This window comes from Carettochelys insculpta, chromosome 8 (genome assembly GCF_033958435.1).
Source record: "Carettochelys insculpta isolate YL-2023 chromosome 8, ASM3395843v1, whole genome shotgun sequence".
Classification (NCBI taxonomy): domain Eukaryota; kingdom Metazoa; phylum Chordata; order Testudines; family Carettochelyidae; genus Carettochelys; species Carettochelys insculpta.
The window spans coordinates 39,641,297-39,662,213 of NC_134144.1; the positions used below are offsets into that span (position 1 = coordinate 39,641,297).

The 20,917-nt window shown below is 41.7% G+C and overlaps 1 protein-coding gene across 12 annotated transcripts in view; it reads left to right on the forward strand.

The window, feature by feature from the left end:
* Positions 1 to 20,917, forward strand: part of LOC142016852 (sodium channel protein type 1 subunit alpha) — a 120,588-nt gene that overhangs the window by 83,591 nt on the left and 16,080 nt on the right. For all 12 annotated transcript variants that reach the window (XM_075001242.1, XM_075001241.1, XM_075001245.1 and 9 more), the window contains one exon: positions 5,216 to 5,497. In XM_075001242.1, the coding sequence (XP_074857343.1) occupies positions 5,216 to 5,497 (282 nt within the window). The remainder of the gene's footprint in view (positions 1 to 5,215; positions 5,498 to 20,917) is intronic.

Here is a 20,917-nt window from a genome sequence, read left to right on the forward strand (position 1 = left end):
AGAGGTGCAGGGGTGCACATACACCTACAGTGGAGCATCCACAGGGACACACATCTCGAAGAACAATCTTTACTGCACAAGGTAAGTAACTTCCTTTTCTATGGTTCCTGTCATCCTTAGATATTGCAGTGGTCCTCTCCAGCTCAAAGATGAAGTCCCTGTAGGATAGTCCCTTGTGTAAACAGTTCTTATAACTGTGTGGTGTCTGATAGAGAACATTAACAGGAGCTAATACTTTTCACTTGTTAACCAATTGCAAAATGTACCTTAGAGAAAAGGTTGACTACTAAGTAATGAAGAACTGTGACTTGAAGCTTCCACTACATTCGCTTCTCTTTTAACTTTTTTCATTACATTTGCAGTGACTTATTGTGGGAGTGCCCACAAATCACACATAAGACATTCATAAATACTTGGATGCTATTCTCCTACCAAGAACAGGATGTTCTCCTACCAAGAACAGTGTATATGAACATAGATAGAATGAGTTGTGTCAAGACACTGGCCAGACTCTCTTCATATTAGTATGTTTCAAAATTTAATCTTTCAAAAAAGATAAAATTTAAGAACCATGGTTTCCAATGCTATGTGTTACTAGCATAAAGTGTGTGAAAGAAGTCTTTACAAGGTGTGCTTAAAAGGTTGATCGAGAAGCACAGGAACAGTATGAAGACTGCAGTCTGATGGGCTATGGAGTATATGGCAAAGGCCTGTTACTGATGTAAAAAGCATCTAAAAGATTTAATTTTCTTTTCTTCTTTTCTTAAAAATACTTCCAGGGGGCCTGGATAGCTCAAGGGGTTGGTAATAGGATACAGAGCCTTTCATCTCTAGGTCATCAGTTCGCAGCCAGGCCAGGTCAGTAGTGACCAAAAATTGTTAGCATTTGATGGTTATTCAGTGACCTATATTATAAGAACTGGTGAAATCCATTTAATTCTAATTTAAAGAACAAGTGTCTTCCTTTTTAGCAGTCTGAGTAGACAGACTGAATTGTCCTCTCAATTGAAGAAATGAGATACGGGGACAGCAATTTTCCTCCTATAGCTTGAACCTCTCTAATCCAGCACACTCTCATCTTGCAACATGCAGCATGACTTTAGTTAGCCGGATGACCACTTATGGATGTGGCCAAGTATCCCATGGTCCCATGAAGTTTGTTTACAGCCACCAGTCCTGGCTCTGAGTGTTTTGTGCTGTTATTTAACTGTAATTTACCCCAAATGTCTTCTAATAGCCCAGTAAACAGTGGGAGTGTTGGTAATGCAGCTAGACAGTGTTGACCTCATGTGGTCCAGCAAATACTTTTGTTCACTGGTCAGATCAAGAGGGTTCTGGACTAGAGAGGTTCAACCTGTACAATAAATATGTATTTAATTATAACAATAACTTCTTGTTGTTGTTAATATTCTTGTCCCTGTGCTGTATCTGTTAGTAATCCAGTACCTGAGATAACTACTATATTTACAAAACAAAATATTTTTCTCCTAATTTATATAGGACCTGGAACTAACCCCCACCTTCCTCTCTTGATATCTCTGTTTTCAGATTTCTACACAAATATAAAATTTTAAAGGGAGGAGTAAAGATCAGTATAATACATACTGGAGATTCTGCATTCAGAAATAAAGTCAAAGATGTCAGCTGACCTAGAATTTCAGATAAGCGTATATAGATAATATAGAGTGACCTAGACCAACTCAGTCTTGTAATGAATTCCAACAAGCCACACATTACTAATTTTCATTTTATTCTCAATCTTGTCAACCTGTTAACAAGAGATTTACATTTCCTGCTGGATTGGATAAATAAATCTTGGTGCACAACATCACTTTTCTGAGTTTCTGAGAATAGCCTGTGACAAGACTCCACTATCACCCCTTCAGCCTTTTCACTAAATGAAGATTTTAGTTGGTGTGCACAGACTTTTTTGGAACTTCATATTTTATTAGAGAAACCTTAAGAACACAAGCATAGGCCCCTTAAAACTACCAATAATAGTGGAGGCTATTGAGGAAGAAATTCATTCCTCTTTTAAAAGTTAAATTTTTGATTGAGTGATGTGGGTGAATTATCAGTTTCACTAATGCCCTTTTATGCCATGCTAACAATGGAGAGTCCTTAAACACGCAGAAAAGACCCCTAAGAATAACCCCTGAGCAGACGCCTGTCCAGCCAGAATGAAGCTTATGGAGGGGCACTATACTAGTCTTGATCCTAGGGTTTGGCATAGGGATCATGCTGGGGGGTTGGCAGGGGCACAGCTATAGTGTACTATGCTATGGTTATACAGTGCTTCCCGGAGTCCATAGGGGACTCTGGGAAACAGAATGTGTCTGAGCATCTTTGAGCTTGTTCTTATTTATACTTATGGATGAGAAGGCCCTTGCATGGAGCAGCAAACGGGAAGCTCAAAGGAAGACTAAAACCAGCTAAAACCTCCTCCCCAGCCCACCCCAGTCTGATCCCACCTCAAGAGAGTCAGGCTCATATATTAAATTTTGTTTAGTAACTTAAAATTCAGGTGTTTCTTGCAAGGTCCCATATAGTATTTTGTGTCAAGGCAAAACCAGAGGTCAAAACAAACCACAAATGAACAATAAATCAGATTTAGTATCAGAGACCTAAAGGAGAAATGAGGGATCAGCTGTTTAGCCATTCATACACCCCACATTTTTTTTTTGTAGCTTTGACAGGTACATGAGTTGCTTACTGAATATTGGGGGAAAAAACCCACTCATATTTCTACTGTAGATTACTGTTGGGACATCTTGCCTCCAGGGAATAGGGTAGGCAAGTAGCTATAAATTAATGAAAGAAAACCCCATGTGATTTTGATATTGCTTAGCTAAATCAAGGGTGTCCTTCCATGTCCCTCAGCAAAATCTACTCACTGACAGTGCATCTGCACTAGGAACTAACTTCAAAGTTAGGCACCACATCAAAGTAGCCAGCAGAGAGTCTACACACATATTTCCCTTACTTAGAAGGTAACTTCAAAGTAGGGAGCCCAACTTCGAAGTCCTTATTCCATTCTCAGGAATGGCGTAGTGCCCTACTTCAAAGTAGGGTGTGTGTAGATGCTCTACTTCGAAGTTGTACTTTGAAGTAAGCAACGTCAAAGTTATTTTTGTAGTGTAGACACAGCCTGAGTGAGTGAGTTAAAAATTGCAGATGATTAGTGCTGTGGCTTTAAGGCACTACAGGACTTCCTCCTGAAGAGGGAGAGTGGTCTCTCACTTGTGGAGCTTCAAAGATTAGGGATGTGGAAGGAGCCAGCCATCAGTTTCTCTCTCCAGCCCTATCTGACATGCTTGTGGTACATATGCATCTCATAGGCTGTGTCCACACTTGCGTTTCTCTTTCAAAAGAGGCATGCAAATGAGGGAAATTGAAAATGCAAATGAGGTGCAGATTTACATATCTGATACCTCATTTGCATATTCATATTTTGAAATATCTTCTTTCGAAAGAAGAAAACCAGTGTTGTAGACACTGCTCTTTCGAAAGTAAATCCCCATCTTTGAAAGACTCCTTCTTCCCATAAAAAAAGGGAAGAAGGATTCTTTCGAAGATGGGGGTTTACTTTCGAGAGAGCAGTGTCTACTCTGGTTTTCTTCTTTCGAAAGAAGCTATTTTGAAATATGAATATGCAAGTGAGGTGTCAGATATGCAAATCTGTAACTCATTTGCATCTTCAATTCTCATTTGCATACCTCTTTCGAAAGAGGAATGCAAGTGTAGACACAGCCATAGAGCTGGAAAGGACCTTGAGAGGTCATCAAGTCCAGTCCTCTGCCATGGCTAAGCACCATCCTTGACAGTTTGTTTTTTTTAAATCTCTTTGTCCCAGGCCCCTATTTGGCCTTCTTGAGGTTTAAGTTCACAACCCTGGTTTTATAAGGCCAGTGCTCAAACCACTGAGCTATCCCTCTTTAAGGGCTTATGTACGCTACTAATGCTTTGGTGAAATAGCTATACCAGTAGACCTATGCTGGCAAGAGACACAACTTTTACAGACAAAAGAGTTTCTTTGATGGCATTTTTAAAGCACCTCCCAGAACAGCATTAGCTGTACTATCCAAATACTCATTTGTTGGTATAGATGCATCTATAGCAGGGTTTTCACTGGCACAGCTTTGTCAGCTAGGTGTTAATGATTTTTTTCCCACACTCCTAACTGACAAAGCTATGCTCACAAAACTCTGTAATGTAGACTAACCCTGAGAGAATTTTTCTGGATGATATCCTGCTATCTGATATATTGAGGATTCCTACAATATACAAGATTCACTATAAACAATTAATTATAGTTAATACGGTAAATCAAATATATTACTCCCAAAAGAAGTCTCCTTCCCCCCATCCAGCAACAGCTTTGCAGGATAGAAATCTAATCTTTCATTGATAACTAAAACCCTGCATTATTTTGGAAGATACTTTCAATTTAATCCTGCTTTAGTGTCTTCAAAGAGCTCTGTGCTCTTTTGCATTTCCTGTTTTGATTTCTTCTTTTATTAATCCCCCTCTGTAGATTTTTGAATTGTTCATTCACTGACTTAAAAATGTTTCATTTAAAATAAGTTTACTGAATGAAACTCAATAAATGAAACAAGACTGGAGCTTGAAATAAACTATGTTAATTCAAATAAACACATATTGCAAAACTGCCTTGCTTACCTATGCAAAGAAATTGATCTTTGTAAATGCATGGATCTATAAGGCAATAAAGATACTATATAAATCTTGAATAATTCTTTTAATGAAGTTCTTTAATTTTTGGCATTGTGTTTTCAGTTTTACTTTTAAAGGTCTATTGAATAAATCTATGTCACCCATCATTTTTAAGTTTGCACATGATAGTTTATTGCATCAATTTAGATTATTTTAATTTTCTGTATTTATATTTAACATTTCTTTCTTTTTTTATAGACCACGTCAGTTTAAGATTTCATCTTACTGCCACCAGGTTTCTATTTTGTTCTTCATTTAAATATTTTAGTTTTTCTTACTTTTTTTTGTTTTCTCCTGGGAATTTTTAGATCTTTAAAAGAATAAATTAACACTATTGTCACTAACATATTGAATTTACATTTTAATATTAGCTTTATAATAAACATTTAGATTGATTAAGGACTGATAAATAAATGCAATTATTTTACTGCCATAAGTACTCTTACGCTCTTTTCTTTTTCCCCCTCTATTTGTGTACTAGGTGGTTGTGAATGCCCTTTTAGGAGCAATTCCATCCATCATGAACGTGCTTCTCGTTTGTCTCATATTCTGGCTAATTTTCAGCATCATGGGAGTAAATCTGTTTGCTGGGAAGTTCTACTACTGTGTTAACACCACAGATGATAAAAGGTTTGAAGTCGACACAATCAACAATTTTAGTCAGTGCGATGAACTCATAAAAAGCAATCAAAGTGCACGATGGAAAAACGTGAAAGTAAACTTTGATAATGTAGGATTTGGGTATCTTTCTTTACTTCAAGTAGTAAGTGATCACTCTTTATATACCTCTTAATACTTATATGTAATAGTAAAAAGTGATTTGTTTCCATTTTTTTGTCACTAAAAGAGCAGTTCTTACTTGGTAATTTTTGTCTGTGACTCAGCAATATCAGTACACTGATGGCTAATATTTCTCTGTCATAGCTGACAAGCAAGTGATACTAGGAACCAAGGATTTCCATGCTTTCCAGTAGGATGATTCCTTCTCTCTTCCTCCCTCCCTCTCTCTCATTCCTGGTTTGAGAATTTTCAGAGTTGTGACTTGGAATGGTATTATACCACATGGGTACTTTTAATGCTGCTGTTCTTCGAGTGATTGTTCATGTGCATTCCAATGTAGGTGCGTGTGGACACGCGTGCCCAGTCTCCAGAAGATTTTCCCCCTAGCAGGTAGCTGTTTGGTCAGTGTGGTGCCCCCTGGTGTGGTGCCTTCATGGTGCTCAATATAGGAAACGCTGATCCACCCCACCCGCTTCTCAGTTGCTTCCTGCAGCCTGTGTCGGTTAGCTGGAATTCCCCGTGCTCTTCCTTTAGTGCAATTAGCTGGTAGTCTTTAGTGTAAATGGTTCTTTGTAGTGTGAATAGTTATAGATTTAGTGATTAGTGCTTAGTGTCAGGCTCTTGGGACGGTTTCTTCCCTTCCTCAAAGCCCCAACACTGGGGCATACCTAGGTCTCCAGGGTTTATAGTCTGTGCTGACTGTGGCAAGCGTATATCCAAGAGTGATCCCCCCACTTCAAGTCTGAAGTGTTTGGGACAAAGCCATCAATGAGATCACTGTGTGATATTTGTAAAAGCTGTAGTCCCAAGATGCTTAAGTACAGAGCTCAGTGGCTGAAGGTTTTACTGATGGAGGCAGCTTTGCAGCGCAGGAGACCCTCCTTGGATCTGTCACCGAGCACCTCATGCTCAGTGCATAGCGCTACAGCACTGACCTCTATGCTGGCACCATTGAAGGACAAAGGGCCTTGGCACTATCACCAGGCATCAACAGCCCAGACATCAAGGAGACACAGGTCTCAGTCCCCTGTGCCTATAAGAAAAAGAGACACAAAAGGGGTAGGTCCTCTACTGCTAAGCTCAGGGAGATGGTGCAGGTGGGACTGGAGCATGCTCTTCAGGCACCTCAGCAGCCTCTGGCTCACCATGCATTGATTCCTGCGACAAGGTTGAATCCACACCCTCAGTTGCCTCCAGTAGGTGAAAGGGAGCTTCACCTCCTGTCGGCACCAGAGGCATTCCAAGTGGCTCTGACAATTCTGCAGGGAATGGCATCATTTTTGGCACCAAGGAAGGAAGCTTCCCCGAGGCACCTGGCTGCCTGTTCTCCCTCCAGTGGCAAATCAGCCATGTTATCCAGGTCATCACCGCCGCCTGTAGGCACTGTGGTTTCGGCATCTGTCAGGGCGCCGGCAGAATGGCTGTTTTTTATGCAGACACTGTCTGGTGCAGCTCCTCAGCATCAGAGGCTTCGGGGTCAAAGTTGGACTCCTATCAGTCCAGCAGGAGCATGAGTAGAAGTGTGCACTCCTCCTCAAGAAGAAGCCACCATTCAGCCAGTGCCCTAGCCCAATGGCAACTTGTGCCCCACTGGCCATTTTGGACCCCCTGGGCTTACCATGCAAGTCAGAGTCAATTCATGCACCCTCATTCCAGGGCTCCTTTGTCTGCCTCAGCGTCGGGAATCCCCTTGGTACCAAGGCTGGCACCATCAGCATCACTGGGAGCTCCCACTCCTGAGCCTGCTTCTGTACCGACCCCAATATCAATGCAACTGGTCTTTCTGCCAACTATTTCTACTTCTTGTGTTCATTCTGTTCCCCTGTCTGTCTCTTCTATCACACTGGCATTGACTTTTATAGTGGTGGGTATACATGTTGGATCCACAGCACTGACGTCAGCCCTTCAAGTGTAGGCCACTGGAGCCAGTGACCATTCTGGCACCCAGAGCATAGATTACCCTCCTCAAGGAGGATTATCCTCCTCATCATCAGATGAGGCAGTAGTGGGCATGTTTGCCTCCCCTGTATTTGAGTAGTGCTTTGCAGGAACTCCTCCTGTGTGTACCCAAGGACTGGGAATTCAGATGGAGGAGCTGGGAGGGAAAATGGATGCCATTTTGTCCTCTGCAGCCCCTACCTGAGTGGGTATGCCCCTCATAAAACTATAACTGACATGGCTAAGACTACGTGGCAGACCCCAGCCTCTTTGCCTCCTACGGCCAAGCCAAACCCAGCGAAAGGAGGCATTTTGTCCCATCAACTGTCCATGAGCACCTCTACATGTACCTTCCACCTGACTCGTTAGTGGTTGATGCTGCAAACCATAGGGAGAGACAGAGTTATTGGGGACCCTCCTGCAAAAACAGAGAGGCCAATAGGATTGATCTGTATGGTAGGAAAGTTTATTCTATGGGGGCCTGCATCTCATAATATCAATTCAACAGGCTTGGTCAACAGATATTGATACACCATCATCTGTTGCCAAGTTCACTGAGCTCATCCCCCAAGACTCCAAGGTGGCATTTACAGCCCTAGTAGAAGAGGGCAGGTTGATTTTGAGGGCCGTGTTGCAGGTGGCTCTGGATGCCACTGATGCAGCCACTAGGGTCATGGCCTCTGATATTGCCATGCGGAGAGGTGCTTGACTCTGGGTCTCTGGTCTCCCATACAAAGTCCAGCAGACCATAAATGACCTGCCTTTTGAGGGGTTCTTGTTTTTCTTCAAGAAAACTGACAAGAGGCACGGCTCGTCTGCATGAGGTCTTTTTGGAAAGGACCCCACACATTTCAAAATCCCTTTATTCCTATAACCAAATAGGAATAAGGGAATTTCAAAATGTGCAGGGTCCTTTCGAAAAGGACTCCATGTAGACAAGCCACATGTAATCAAAAGCAGCACTTTCGAAGTGCTGCAGTTGCCACTATGCTAATGAGGCACTGCATATTCATTGCAGTGCCTCATTAGCATACCCTGAAGTGTCTCATTAGCATCCCCCTTTCAAAAGGGGAGTTCTAGTGTAGAGGTAGTCTTGGTGTTGCGGTTCGTGTTGAATAGTGGTACGCTCACCTGTTGGAGCTGTCTGTGAGGAGCCCAATAACATTCCTCCCTGTGTCTGGACTTAGTTACACAGAACAGCCATCTGCAGCACCCCAACTTCCAGTCCCTTCACCTCACAGCATGGAAGCTTCATGGCTGAATGCCATGGAACATTCATGTTTGGAATCAGTGAAGGAAAGGGACCTAGGGATTATGGTGGATGAAAGGCTGGATATGAGTAAACAGTGTGCACTAGGGTGCATTAGGAGGAGCATTTCGAGCAGATCTAGAGAAGTAGTTATTCCTCTTTTTTTGGCACTGGTGAGGCCACATCTGGAATATTGTGTCCAGTTTTGGGCCCCCCAGTATAAAAAGGATGTGGATTTGCTGGAGCAGGTTCAGCGAAGGGCAACAAAAATGATTAAGGGTCTAGAGCACAAGACCTATGAGGATAGGCTGAGGGATTTGGGCTTGTTTAGTTTACAGAAGAGAAGACTTAGAGGTGATTTAATAGCAGCCTTCAGCTTCCTGAAGGGGAGCTCTAAAAAAGGAGGGTGAGAAACTGTTCTCAGTGGCATCAAATGGCAGAACAAGGAGTAATGGTCTGAAGTTGAAGAGGGAGAGGTGTAGGTTAGATATTAGGAAAAACTTCTTCACCAGGCGGGTGGTGAAGCATTGGAATGCATTGCTTAGAGAGGTGGTGGATTTTCCATCCCTTGAGGTTTTTAAGTCCCAGCTGGACAAGGGCCTGGCTGGGATGACTTAGTCGGGGTTGATCCTGCTTGAAGCAGGGGGCTGGACCAGGTGACCTCCGGAGGTCCCTTCCAGCCCTGTGATTCTGTTATCTTGAACAGTAGGAAGTCTTCCGCTAGAGCCACTTAATTGACCAAGTAGAAGCAATTCTTGATTTGGGTGACCCAGAGAGGAGTGTTTCCAATGCAGGCATGCCTATACCACTGATATTGAATTATTTGTGGCACCTTTGTCAGCTGGGGTTATCCCTAGCTTCTATCAGAGTGAACTTAGCAGTCACTTCTGCCTTTCATACTGGCCATAGGTCCTCATTGGTGTTCTCAGATCCCATGGTCAGAAGGTTCCTGAAGGGTTTGGAAAGGATATGCCCAACAATTAGGCAGCCTTTACCATCATGGGACCTGAACTTGATTTTATGCAAACTCACCGGTGCTCCCTTTGAGCCCTTGGCCTCTTGTTCTCTTCTGCATTTGTCAGACAAGGTCATCTTTGTAACACTATCACCTCAGCTAGGAGGGTGTCTGAGCTAATGGCTCTCATGGTGAACCCACCCTACATACTTTTTCATAAGAGTTAGGTTAGATTGATACCCCCACCTTGTATTATTACCAAAGGTGCTCTCTTCTTTCCATGTCAATCAAGACATTTCGTGGCTAGTCTTCTACCCAAAGCCATGTGCCAATCCCGGGGCACAGAGGTTACACACATTGGATGTCTGATAGGACCAGACCACTTAGGAAATCACAACAGCTTTTTGTAGCTGTGGTGGACATGATGAAGGGTCTCCCTGTGTCTTCCCAAAGGATTTCATCATGGATAGTAGCATGTATTAGAGAGTGCTACAAAGCTGGTCAAGGTTTCCCCTCCTCCTATCAGAGTTTATTCCACAAGGATCCAGGCATCTTCAATGGCCTTCCTGGCCCATGTTCCTGTTCAGAAAATCTGTAGGGCAACCACCATCCACACATTTTCTGCCCATTATGCAATCACATGACAGGCCAGAGAGGATGCTGTGTGGGTAGAGCAGTACTCCAGTTGGTTCAGAACTCTGACCCCACCTCCTAACATCAGCTTGGCATTCACCTAAACTGGAATTCATATGAACAATCACTTTAAGAAGAAAAAAGTTACCTCTGTGCCTTTTGTTCTTTGAGATGTATTGTTCATGTCCATTCCAAAACCCTCCTATCTTTCTCTCTTCTGGAGAGCTGGCAAAAAGGAATTGAGCAGGGGTGGGTGGGGGAAGGTGTGTCAACACTGTCTATATTGGACACCATGAAAGTGCCACTCCTGAGGACGCTGAACTGATCTGACGGCTACCTGCTAGGGGAGAAAGTTTTCCAGCAACTGGGTACACATGTGCATGCATACCTAAATTGGAATTGACATGAAAAACACATCTCAAAGAACAACAGTTACAGAGGTAAGTAACTATATTTTTATTAAAGGCCAGGAATCTACATTGGTATTGGTATTCGTCACAGAAAAGAATTCTCAAATAAGAAATTCCCTTTTTAGTGATTCAGCTGGCACTAGTGCAGACTGGTGGGATCTGAGAAGCAGTTGCTGACTACATAGAGAAGTAGGTGAAGCAGAAGGAAGGCCATTGCATAGCCTTATCTACAAAATCTGTCCCCTTGAGTCTCCACACAAATTAATTTGTGGAGCTTTCTTAACAAAACTATATTCCAAGAGTGTATACCTAATATTTGAGGAGGAATATGGTATTCAGTGGCTGTGTTTTCACTGTCAAAAAGGTATGTTTTTACAGCAAGATAATTAATGTATGTTTGCTAACTTGCCTTTAAAAAACCTGCCTATTTTAACAGTTAAAAAAAAATCCTATGCCTCAAGTGTTCCAAGAACCTAATTGCTTGTTGAAGCCAAGAAAATGAACCTATAATTCATGTAATTCATTACTTTTTTTTTTTTCTGGTAGAATCATGTCAAACTGAGTATTTCATACCTTTTTTTTTCTTTTAGTTTTCCAGAGTCTGAGCTTCTAGGGTTGGTGGTGGGTTTTTTTGGTTTGTTTGTGGTTTTGCTTTTGGTTTTTGATTTTTTGTTTTTGTTTTTAAGCGAGCTCAGAGGCTGTGAAGAAAATCTTTGAAACCATAAACTGGGCATAAACCTACAAAACAATTTCAGAGAATTGTGTACTATCCCTTTCTTCTCAGTGGCATGCTGTCTCAAATGCACAATTACAGTAATTTAAATAATCGTTTCACTACTGGTTGCAGCATGGAAGAAAGGAGAGTGACAAGCACATTATGAAAATGTGCACAATCCACTGTGATCATAATTTCATTTGGTTTGTACTTGAAAGAATTCCAACATTTTTTCTCTCAGTCTGCCCAATGGAGCCAATAGGCCAGAGTGAAGGAGGGAAGTCCAGAGGTGGGATATTTGCCCCACCAAAGGACAGCCTAATCCAGTGGAGCTCAGCAAGGCATCCTACAAGACCTCCCTTACTAGGCCAGGACCTTCCCAGACAAGGGAGCCTGGTCTGTTCTGTGATGGAGGTAGGACCAGGGACATTTCTTTCTGTTTTTAATGGCTGCTGTTCTCTCCTGTTCCAGAAGCAGTCTATAGACTCAGGGCAGCATTACTGTATTAGTTATACTTTGTTCACATTTTAGAGCTATTTTTTTCAACCAGCAGTAGATGGTGAAGACTCTCACTACAGATCATTCTTTCTCAGCTATCTGCCTGATGGGTCTTGTCCACATGCGCAGGGTCTAAACAATCACCATATTTGGGGCTGGGAAGGAATTTTCCCTGGGTCATATTGTCTGGGCTCTTTTGCCTTCCTTTGCAGCATGCTCATTTCTAGGTTTAAAATAATGTAAATGGTGGATTCTCTGTAACTTGAAATCTTTAAATCATGATGTGAGGACTTCAGTAACTCAGTCAGAGATTAGATGCTTATTACAGGAATGGGTGAGGTTTTGTGGCCTGCAATGTGTAGGAGCTCAGACTAGAATATAAGAACAGCCATACTGGGTTAGTTCAAAGGTCCATGTAGCCCAGTATCCTGTCTTCTGACAGTGGCCATTGCCAGATGCCCCAGTGGGAGTGACCAGAACAAGTAATTATTGAGTGATCGCTCTCCTATCATACATTTCCAGCCTCTGACAAGGTGTGTCTACACTTGCATTCCTCTTCCAAAAGAGGCATGCAAATGAAGGAAATTGAAAATGCAAATGAGACTAATTTACATATCTGGCACCTCATTTGCATATCCTCCTTTCAAACAAAAAAATCAGTGTAGATGGGGCTCTTTCAAAAATAAACCCCTGCTTCAAAAGAACGCTTCTTCCTGAAACAAAACTAGAAGAAGGGTTCTTTCGAAGGTAGGGTTTATTTTCGAAAGAGCCATGGCTACACTGGTTTTTTTCTTTTGAAAGAAGCTCTCTTGAAAAGAAATTATATGAATGAGGCAACAGATATGTAAATCAGTGCCTCCTTTGCATTTTCAATTTCCTTCATTTGCATGCCTCTTTTGAAAGAGGAATGCAAGCATAGACACAACTATAGAGTCCAGGGACACCATTCCAAAGCAGCCTAGCTAGTAAGTATTAATAGACCTACCCTCCATGAATTTATCTGGTTATTTTTTGAACCCTGATAAAGTCCTGGTCTTCATAACATCCTCTGTAAAGGAGTTCCACAGGTTGACTGTGCACTGTGTGTGTCCTTTTGTTTGTTTTAAACCTGCTACCTATTAATTTCATTTTGTGACCCCTAGTTCTTGTGTTATGGGAACAAGTAAATAACTTGTCCTTATTCACTTTTTCCAGAGTTGTCATGGTTTTATAGACCTCTATCATATCCTTGCTTAGTTGTCTCTTTTCTAAGCTGAAAAGTTCCAGTCTTTTTAATCTCTCCTCATACGGTACCTTTTATAAACCCCTAATCATTCATGTTGCCCTTTTCCGAACCTTTTGCAATGCCAAGATATGTTTTTGAAATGAAGTGACCACACCTGTATGCAGTATTCAAAATGTGAGTGTACCATGGATTTACATAGAAATAAAATATTCTTTGTCTTATTTTCTATCCCTTTTTTTTGATTCCCAACAGCACATTAAGTGGATGTTTTCAGAAGACTATCCACAGTGACTCCAAGATCTCTTTTTTGAATGGTCTAGAAGTCTTGAATGGACTAAATGAGCCCTTCTGACTTTAAAGTCTCATGAGCCACCTTGGCTACGTCTACACGTGCCCCAAACTTCGAAATGGCCACGCAAATGGCCATTTCGAAGTTTACAATGAAGCGCTGAAATGCATATTCAGCGCTTCATTAGCATGCGGGCCGCCGCGGCACTTCGAAATTGACACGGCTTGCCGCTGTGCGGCTCGTCCCGACAGGGCTCCTTTTCGAAAGGACCCCAGCTACTTTGAATTCCCCATGGGAATAAGGGGACTTTGAGGTAGCTGGGGTCCTTTCGAAAAAGAGCCCCGTTGGGACAAGCCGCGCGGTGGCAAGCCGCGTCAATTTCGAAGTGCCGCGGCGGCCTGCATGCTAATGAAGCACTGAATATGCATTTCAGCGCTTCATTAGTAAACTTTGAAATGGCCATTTGCGTGGCCATTTCGAAGTTTGGGGCACATGTAGACACGGCCCATGAGGGCTAGAACCATTTTTTATCATGAAATTTTAATTTCTAAATCCATTGTAGCTGCGTCTACACGTGCACGCTACTTCGAAGTAGCGGCACCAACTTCGAAATAGCGCCCGTTGCGTCTACACGCGTCGGGCGCTATTTCGAAGTTAACTTCGACGTTAGGCGGCGAGACGTCGAAGTCGCTAACCTCATGAGGAGATAGGAATAGCGCCCTACTTCGACGTTCAACGTCGAAGTAGGGACCGTGTAGACGATCCGCGTCCCGCAACGTCGAAATTGCTGGGTCCTCCATGGTGGCCATCAGCTGGGGGGTTGAGAGATGCTCTCTCTCCAGCCCCTGCGGGGCTCTATGGTCACCGTGGGCAGCAGCCCTTAGCCCAGGGCTTCTGGCTGCTTCTGCGGCAGCTGGGGATCTATGCTGCAGGCACAGGGTCTGCAACCAGTTGTCAGCTCTGTGTATCTTGTGTTGTTTAGTGCAACTGTGTCTGGGAGGGGCCCTTTAAGGGAGCGGCTGGCTGTTGAGTCCGCCCTGTGACCCTGTCTGCAGCTGTGCCTGGCATCCCTATTTCGATGTGTGCTACTTTGACGTGTAGACGTTCCCTTGCTGCGCCTATTTCGATGTTGGGCTGAGCAACGTCGAAGTTGAACATCGACGTTGCCGGCCCTGGAGGACGTGTAGACGTTATTCATCGAAATAGACTATTTCGATGTTGGCTGCACGTGTAGACGTAGCCTGTATGGCTCTGAGAGCTAGGCTTGGGTGTGCCCATTTTGCCTGTCACTTCATCCAGTCCTTTCCATCGGTGTACCTTGTACCTCTGAGAGAAGCAGGCCCATGAAGCCAAGTAGAAGATGTATGGGCTCTCTGCACAATATACTGAGGGTAGTGTTTCATTCTGTTATCTCAAGAAGGCAATGGTTGCTGTGTAGAACTTGGTTTGTGTCTGGAACTTGGACAGTGGCACACTTAGTTTTTTCCATTCTGATTTGGAGCTTGTAGAAAGCATTGAGAGATCTTGCAAGTTTGTGTATTATTTATTTCCTTGAAAAAAAAGTCTCTTTTGGATGCCCAAAAAAGGGGAAGAGAGTTCTATAGCTTTGAAGAGGTGTGTAATAAAGTGATAATATCCATTTTGGAATCGTGGAAGAATAAGAACATCATAGGGGAAATTTCAAAGGTATCTACAGGATTTCAGAGCAAAAGTCTAGTTTGCTTTCAGTGGAATTTGTGCGTGTAAATCCCTTTTGTGAATTTGAAAATTATTACTTTTGAACTCATTATGTGCCTTAAAGAACATAATATAAAACATGACTCAGAGACAACTTTAAAGGACTCTGTACATAGCTTTTTTTAAATTTGTGCCCCAAGTAACAAAAATGACTTCTAATTGATATAGAAGAGAGATGCCACGTTTCCCAAGAATCTATGGCAGACTTTTAATGTTACTTTGATTTGTAGGAACATGGGGAAAAGATAGAACTATCAGAACTTTCATGTATCTACCCTTTTGACTGAATATGTTGCAACAGATAGGGACTGTGTCTACACTAGCAAGTTTTTTCGAAAGATTTTTCGAAAGAAAGGGGCTCTTTGGGAAGATCCCATGGAGCATCTATGCACAAAACGTGTTCTTTTGAAAGTAAATCGAAAGAATGCGGTGCTCCTTTCAAAATCACTCTTCCTTTTCCATTTCAGGAAGCACGCCCCCTTTCAAAACTTCTTTTAAAAGAAAATGTGTGTAGATGCTCCGCAGGCCTTTTTTTGTTTTTGTTTTTTTTTTTTTTGGAAGAGCAGTCCTCATGGGGCCTGATTTTTTTTATCCCTGGCCCGTTCTTACAAAAGAGCGGAGATTGTATGGACGTTATATTTTAAAAAGAGCAGATCACTCTTTTGATCCAAAAGAATTGCTTTCAGAAGAGATCTTCCAGAAGGGCTTCTTTCAAAAGATCTCTGAAGTGTAGACTAGCCAGTGTGTCTGAAAGAAACAGATACTAAAAATTGATTGGATTAGTCCCACAATATGCTGGGAATGTAGATGATAATATTGGGAGAAACTGTGTATTTGTCTGATGGTTTAAAATAAAATAGTGATCTGGTGGAATTGAGATATAAGCATGCGGTTATCAAGGGGTATTCTTGCTGTGCTTCCTCTCTGGGCATGGAGGGCCACTATCTGCATTCTTAACTCCTTTTCCAAAAGCCCATTGAAGTCAACAGAAATCAAAAAAGTTCCTTACCCAGCTCTTTAACAGCATGAACCAAAGCCGATTTGAACAAATTTTGAGGCTTTCCATTCACATGAATAGGCTTTGACTCAGACTGCTAGGAAGCTGAGGAAAAAAATTATTATATAATGTGGAAATTTCCACATGAGGGGCAATACCGTCACTTTTTCTGACAAACTCAGTGATAAGCACTTTTGGGGTCATATCAACTGTACTCTGTGGTATGTCTATACTTCAGTTAAAAACCTGTACCTGGCTCATGCCAGCTGACTTGTGCTAAAGGGCTCTTTGATTGGGATATAGAGGCTCAATATGGAGCTGAGACTCTATGACCTGTGAGGATCCCAGTGCTCGGGCTAGAGGTCAAGCTCAGTTGTCTGTAACATGATTAAATAGCCATTTAGCCCAAGCTCTGTGAACCCAAGTCAGCTGGGCAAGTGGTGGGTCTTTAACTGCAGTGTCAACATACCCAGTAGTATGCAGCAAAGGTTCATTTTGCAGAAGGCTAGTAGCTGTCGAAGGGTTTTGTTTTTCAAACTCATCTTTTTGTCAGCATTACCTGTTTTTTTGAACAAGTTGACATTCCCTGCTAAGTCACATCTTTACAGTCTGCTTAAAGAGAAATATTGTGGGTTATTGTAGCTTTTCTTGAAGAGTGTAATTTGAAATGAATTTTTGTTTCCTTGGATATTTTTTGGTTTCTGTCTGAAGCAAGAGATTCTCTAGAAAAAGTTCCTTTTTATCATGGACAGAGAAGATTACAATGCTAAGTAAGAAAGAACAGGATTTCTTAAAAAAAAAAAAACAAAAAACAAAAAATCCCAAACAAACCCTTTTTTTCTCATAATCAGGAACTTGCCCCCTCGTTCATGATTATCATCTAGTGTTCCCTGAATATACATATTATTTCTCTTGTGAGTGTGCAGCAGAAAAGAAAATAGAAGTTTTGTAAACATCCTTGGTGTGAACCACTAGAGAGGTGGCACACCTAGGAGATCTGGTCTAGCTTCTGAAATAAACTGTAATTTCTGAATTTAGACTACCTCTGTATGGCTGGGTCTACATGTGCGCCTTCCTTTCGAAAGGGGCATGTTAATGAGTGGGTTCAAAAGATGCTAATGGGGTGCTGCAATGAATATGCAGCGCCTCATGAGCATAATGGCGGCTGCGGCGATTCAAAAGTGTGGCTTTTTGAATCGCGTGTCACTCATGGAGACGGGACCTTCCAAAAGGACCCCCCCCAAGTTTTTGAAAGCCCTTCTTCTGATCTCTGATCTGTGATTGGAAGAAGGGCTTTCGAAAACTGGGGGGGTCCTTTCGGAAGGTCCCATCTCCATGGGTGACACGCGATTCGAAAAGCCACACTTTCGAATCGCCGCAACCGCCATTATGCTAATGAGGCGCTGCATATTTATTGCAGTGCCTCATAAGCATCTTTCGAACCCACTCATTAACATGCCCCTTTCGAAAGGAAGGGGCATGTGTAGACCCAGCCTATCACAATAGATTTTCCAACATAATAAAGCTCTTCCTTGATCTCTCTTGGGTGAGTTTTGTAAAGAATTCTCTCAATCCAGTTTATCTCTACAGATATCAGAACTTTAGAAGAGAAATTTCCTATTCCAAGTGCAGAGCTATAAAGCTTGTCTGGCTAAAACACATGGGTTCATGATTTGTACTACCAGTTTTCTAGAATCCTGAAAAATATTAATTAAGACTTTGATGATCAGAGAGTAAGAAACATTTCCAAGATACATTTGTAGTTTGGATTTATAATTTATGTGTCATTTAAATTCCTATGTTGGCTCTGAAGATGCCACTTGTTCAAAACTTTCCATTTTGTGGTCCAATACAACTGGTGTTAGTCAGTGTGCATCTGCAGATTACTTGTTTTTATGGATTCTAGGAAGGGTGGGAAGATTTTATCTTTTGTGATGATTTTCTATATCCCAGAGAAAATGTGATGAAACAGAAACAAATCTGCTGAAGAAATACTTTCTTTCCAATTTTTACACAGCTGTAAGTGGACAATGAGAGGGCAGTATTGGGAGAGCATAAAGGGCATCTGCTAGTATCTATCTCATTTATGGCATGACTCTCTTGTAACAGGTATATATCTGAAATGTTGTATTTTGGATTCCTCTGGTAAGTAAATCTCCTGGGGTAAGAGACACTTCTGTGATCAAAATTTTGCAAACCACTGGAGTAAATACTGATTTGATTCATTTTCTTCAACGTAAATAAAAAGAAGGTGAAACCAGAAATTTTAAAATACGGAGTAGAAAGTGTGGCTGATAAAATACAGTGTTATTGGGCAAATGGGGATAGTTATGAAGCAACAATAGAATATTAATTAAAGTCAATATATTGTTGTGCCCAAAAATAGACACTTGACAATGTTCCTAAAAATCATACATTTTTGTTTGGCACTAGTGTAAAGGAATAGAGTGGCATAACGCCAGTGTAGTCTTAGTTTTTTTCTGAAAACTTGACCCACTCCTGTTGACATTAAGTTGGGTTGGGTTTTGGTTTTGGTTTGCTTTACGTTTTTTTTTTTTTTGTTAATTCTATTCTGATTTATACTTCCCTATAAGTTTATCTGGGCTCTTTGGTGAGATTGGTTTGAATCAGGTACACTTATGTAACCTAAAATAACTGTTTGCAATCAGTGGAATTATTCCAGATTCAAACCAGTGTGAATGTGAAATCACTGGAGCTATGCCAAGTTACATCAGAGTGAGATAAGATTCTTGACTTTTATTCTCATTTTATTCAGTAGGGGATATAGACAGTAATTTTGGCAATATGTAAGCAAAGCTTTACTTCTCTTGAGGAAAAGATTATAGTCCAAATTTAAGCATATACTGGCACATATACTGTGTATATACATATACATATATACATATACATATATACATATAACATATACTGGCACAGTTTCCATCAACCTTAGTAGGAGCTGTAGTCATTTCAGATGTGGACAGCTTAACATGTATTCTACTATTCCAGTGCACCACAGATTTGAAGAATATTTTTGTAACTGAAGTGAGCTTTCCAGTTTGGGAGTTGATGGAGGGGGTCTGTTCACCCCTAAAATCTCAATTAACATAAGTATTTTTACAATGATGATTGTATTCACTATTTCCTTATGACTCACTTGGTTGCAAAAGAAAACCAACCACAGTAGTGGAGTGGCATAGGTAGAACAAGAAAAGTAGGAGGGCGGACAATGATGGGGAGCAGAGGGAAGGAATGGAGAGCCCTGCAGGGGGCAGGAAGGATCATATGTGCAGGTGGGATCTGGTGCCTTGTGAAGGTAGGAGGGGGCAGTAAGGATCAAGTGCCATGGAGAGGGGGCATGAGGGATCTGATGATCACGGGTAGGGGGCAGGAAGAGAATGGTGGTCGGAGCGATCTGTTATCCTGGGGAGAGGGGCAGGAAGGTGAGGGGAGGCATGAGGGTTCCAGTGCCTCCCCCAGCTCCCATTACTGTTTAGCAGGCACTTGGGACACACAGGGCTCGAGGTCCACCCTCCAACCCTTCCAACCCCAGCTCAGTGTTTGCCAGACAAGCTGCATCTCTCTTCAGTTTCCAGCCCCAGTGCTAGCTCTATCCAGAACTGGCCCCATGAGTTACACCCCCAGTGGGGCTAGTGCTGGGGCAGGAGACCAGGACAGCAGCATGCAGCACTGGCAGCAGAGTGATGTGCTTAGACTGATGGAGACCTAGTTGGGGTCAGGAGTCCCAGCCTTTGAACAGTAATGTTCTATTGCTTTGTGAAATTATGTTAGTGTAGTGAATAGAGTCTATTTCAGCTCCAAGATACTATAAAAATAGCATTTAATAGTTAGCTTGTCTTCATCCTCACCCCCTGAAGCTTCTAAACATCCGCTCTTTAAGTTGCTTTTTTAATGCAATAATAATTAATTATATTGGCTTTGAGTGTTCCTCAGTTTTTTATCATTACCTCAGATATGGTTGGAGATCTGAATTTTTCTTTTTTTATTTGTATTAGTTTATTGAGGATTAAGAGGATAAGAGGCTTAATTTTAATATTTTTAAATTAATAATGTTCTCATCTCCCAAGTAATCTATGCTAATTTGAATATATTTATTATACTATAGATGAATATATAATTAAAAATAATTCCAGTCTGTGTGGGAGATCATGTCAGAGGATTCAGGTGGTTGTGTCTGGGTCAGATAAACAACACTGTCCAGATGGGTTTCTCCATCGCTTCCAACATGTACATGATACAAAAATGTACTTCCTTAGTAGATTGAGCGGATGGAATTACATTATGATACCCATTATTGGAGATATTTAAGAACAGGTTAGATAAATATCTAATCTAGAAACACAGATTATAGAGATGGTGCTTGGTCCTGCCGTCAGAGCAGGGAGCAAGACTTGATGGCCTTTTGAGGTCCTTTGCAATTCTAGTATTCTATGATTCTATGGACACACTGTATTTTCCCACCAGTGTGTAAGGTGGCAGATCTAGTTTTCAAATGGTGATATTGGTTTTAAAATCCCTGGCCATTTCTAAGACTTCAGTCATTTTCATAGGTACCTTTTAACACTGTCTTTTTGGGATTTTACTATTATGCCATAAATTGTCAGCATAATCTAATTTTCAGTGTGGTGGACCCTAAATTACTGAACTTGCTCCCACTGGAAATACGCCTCAGGGTAATTCTACACATCTAAAATCTCTGTTGCTTCAGAGCTGGTTTTGTTTTAATCATGACATGT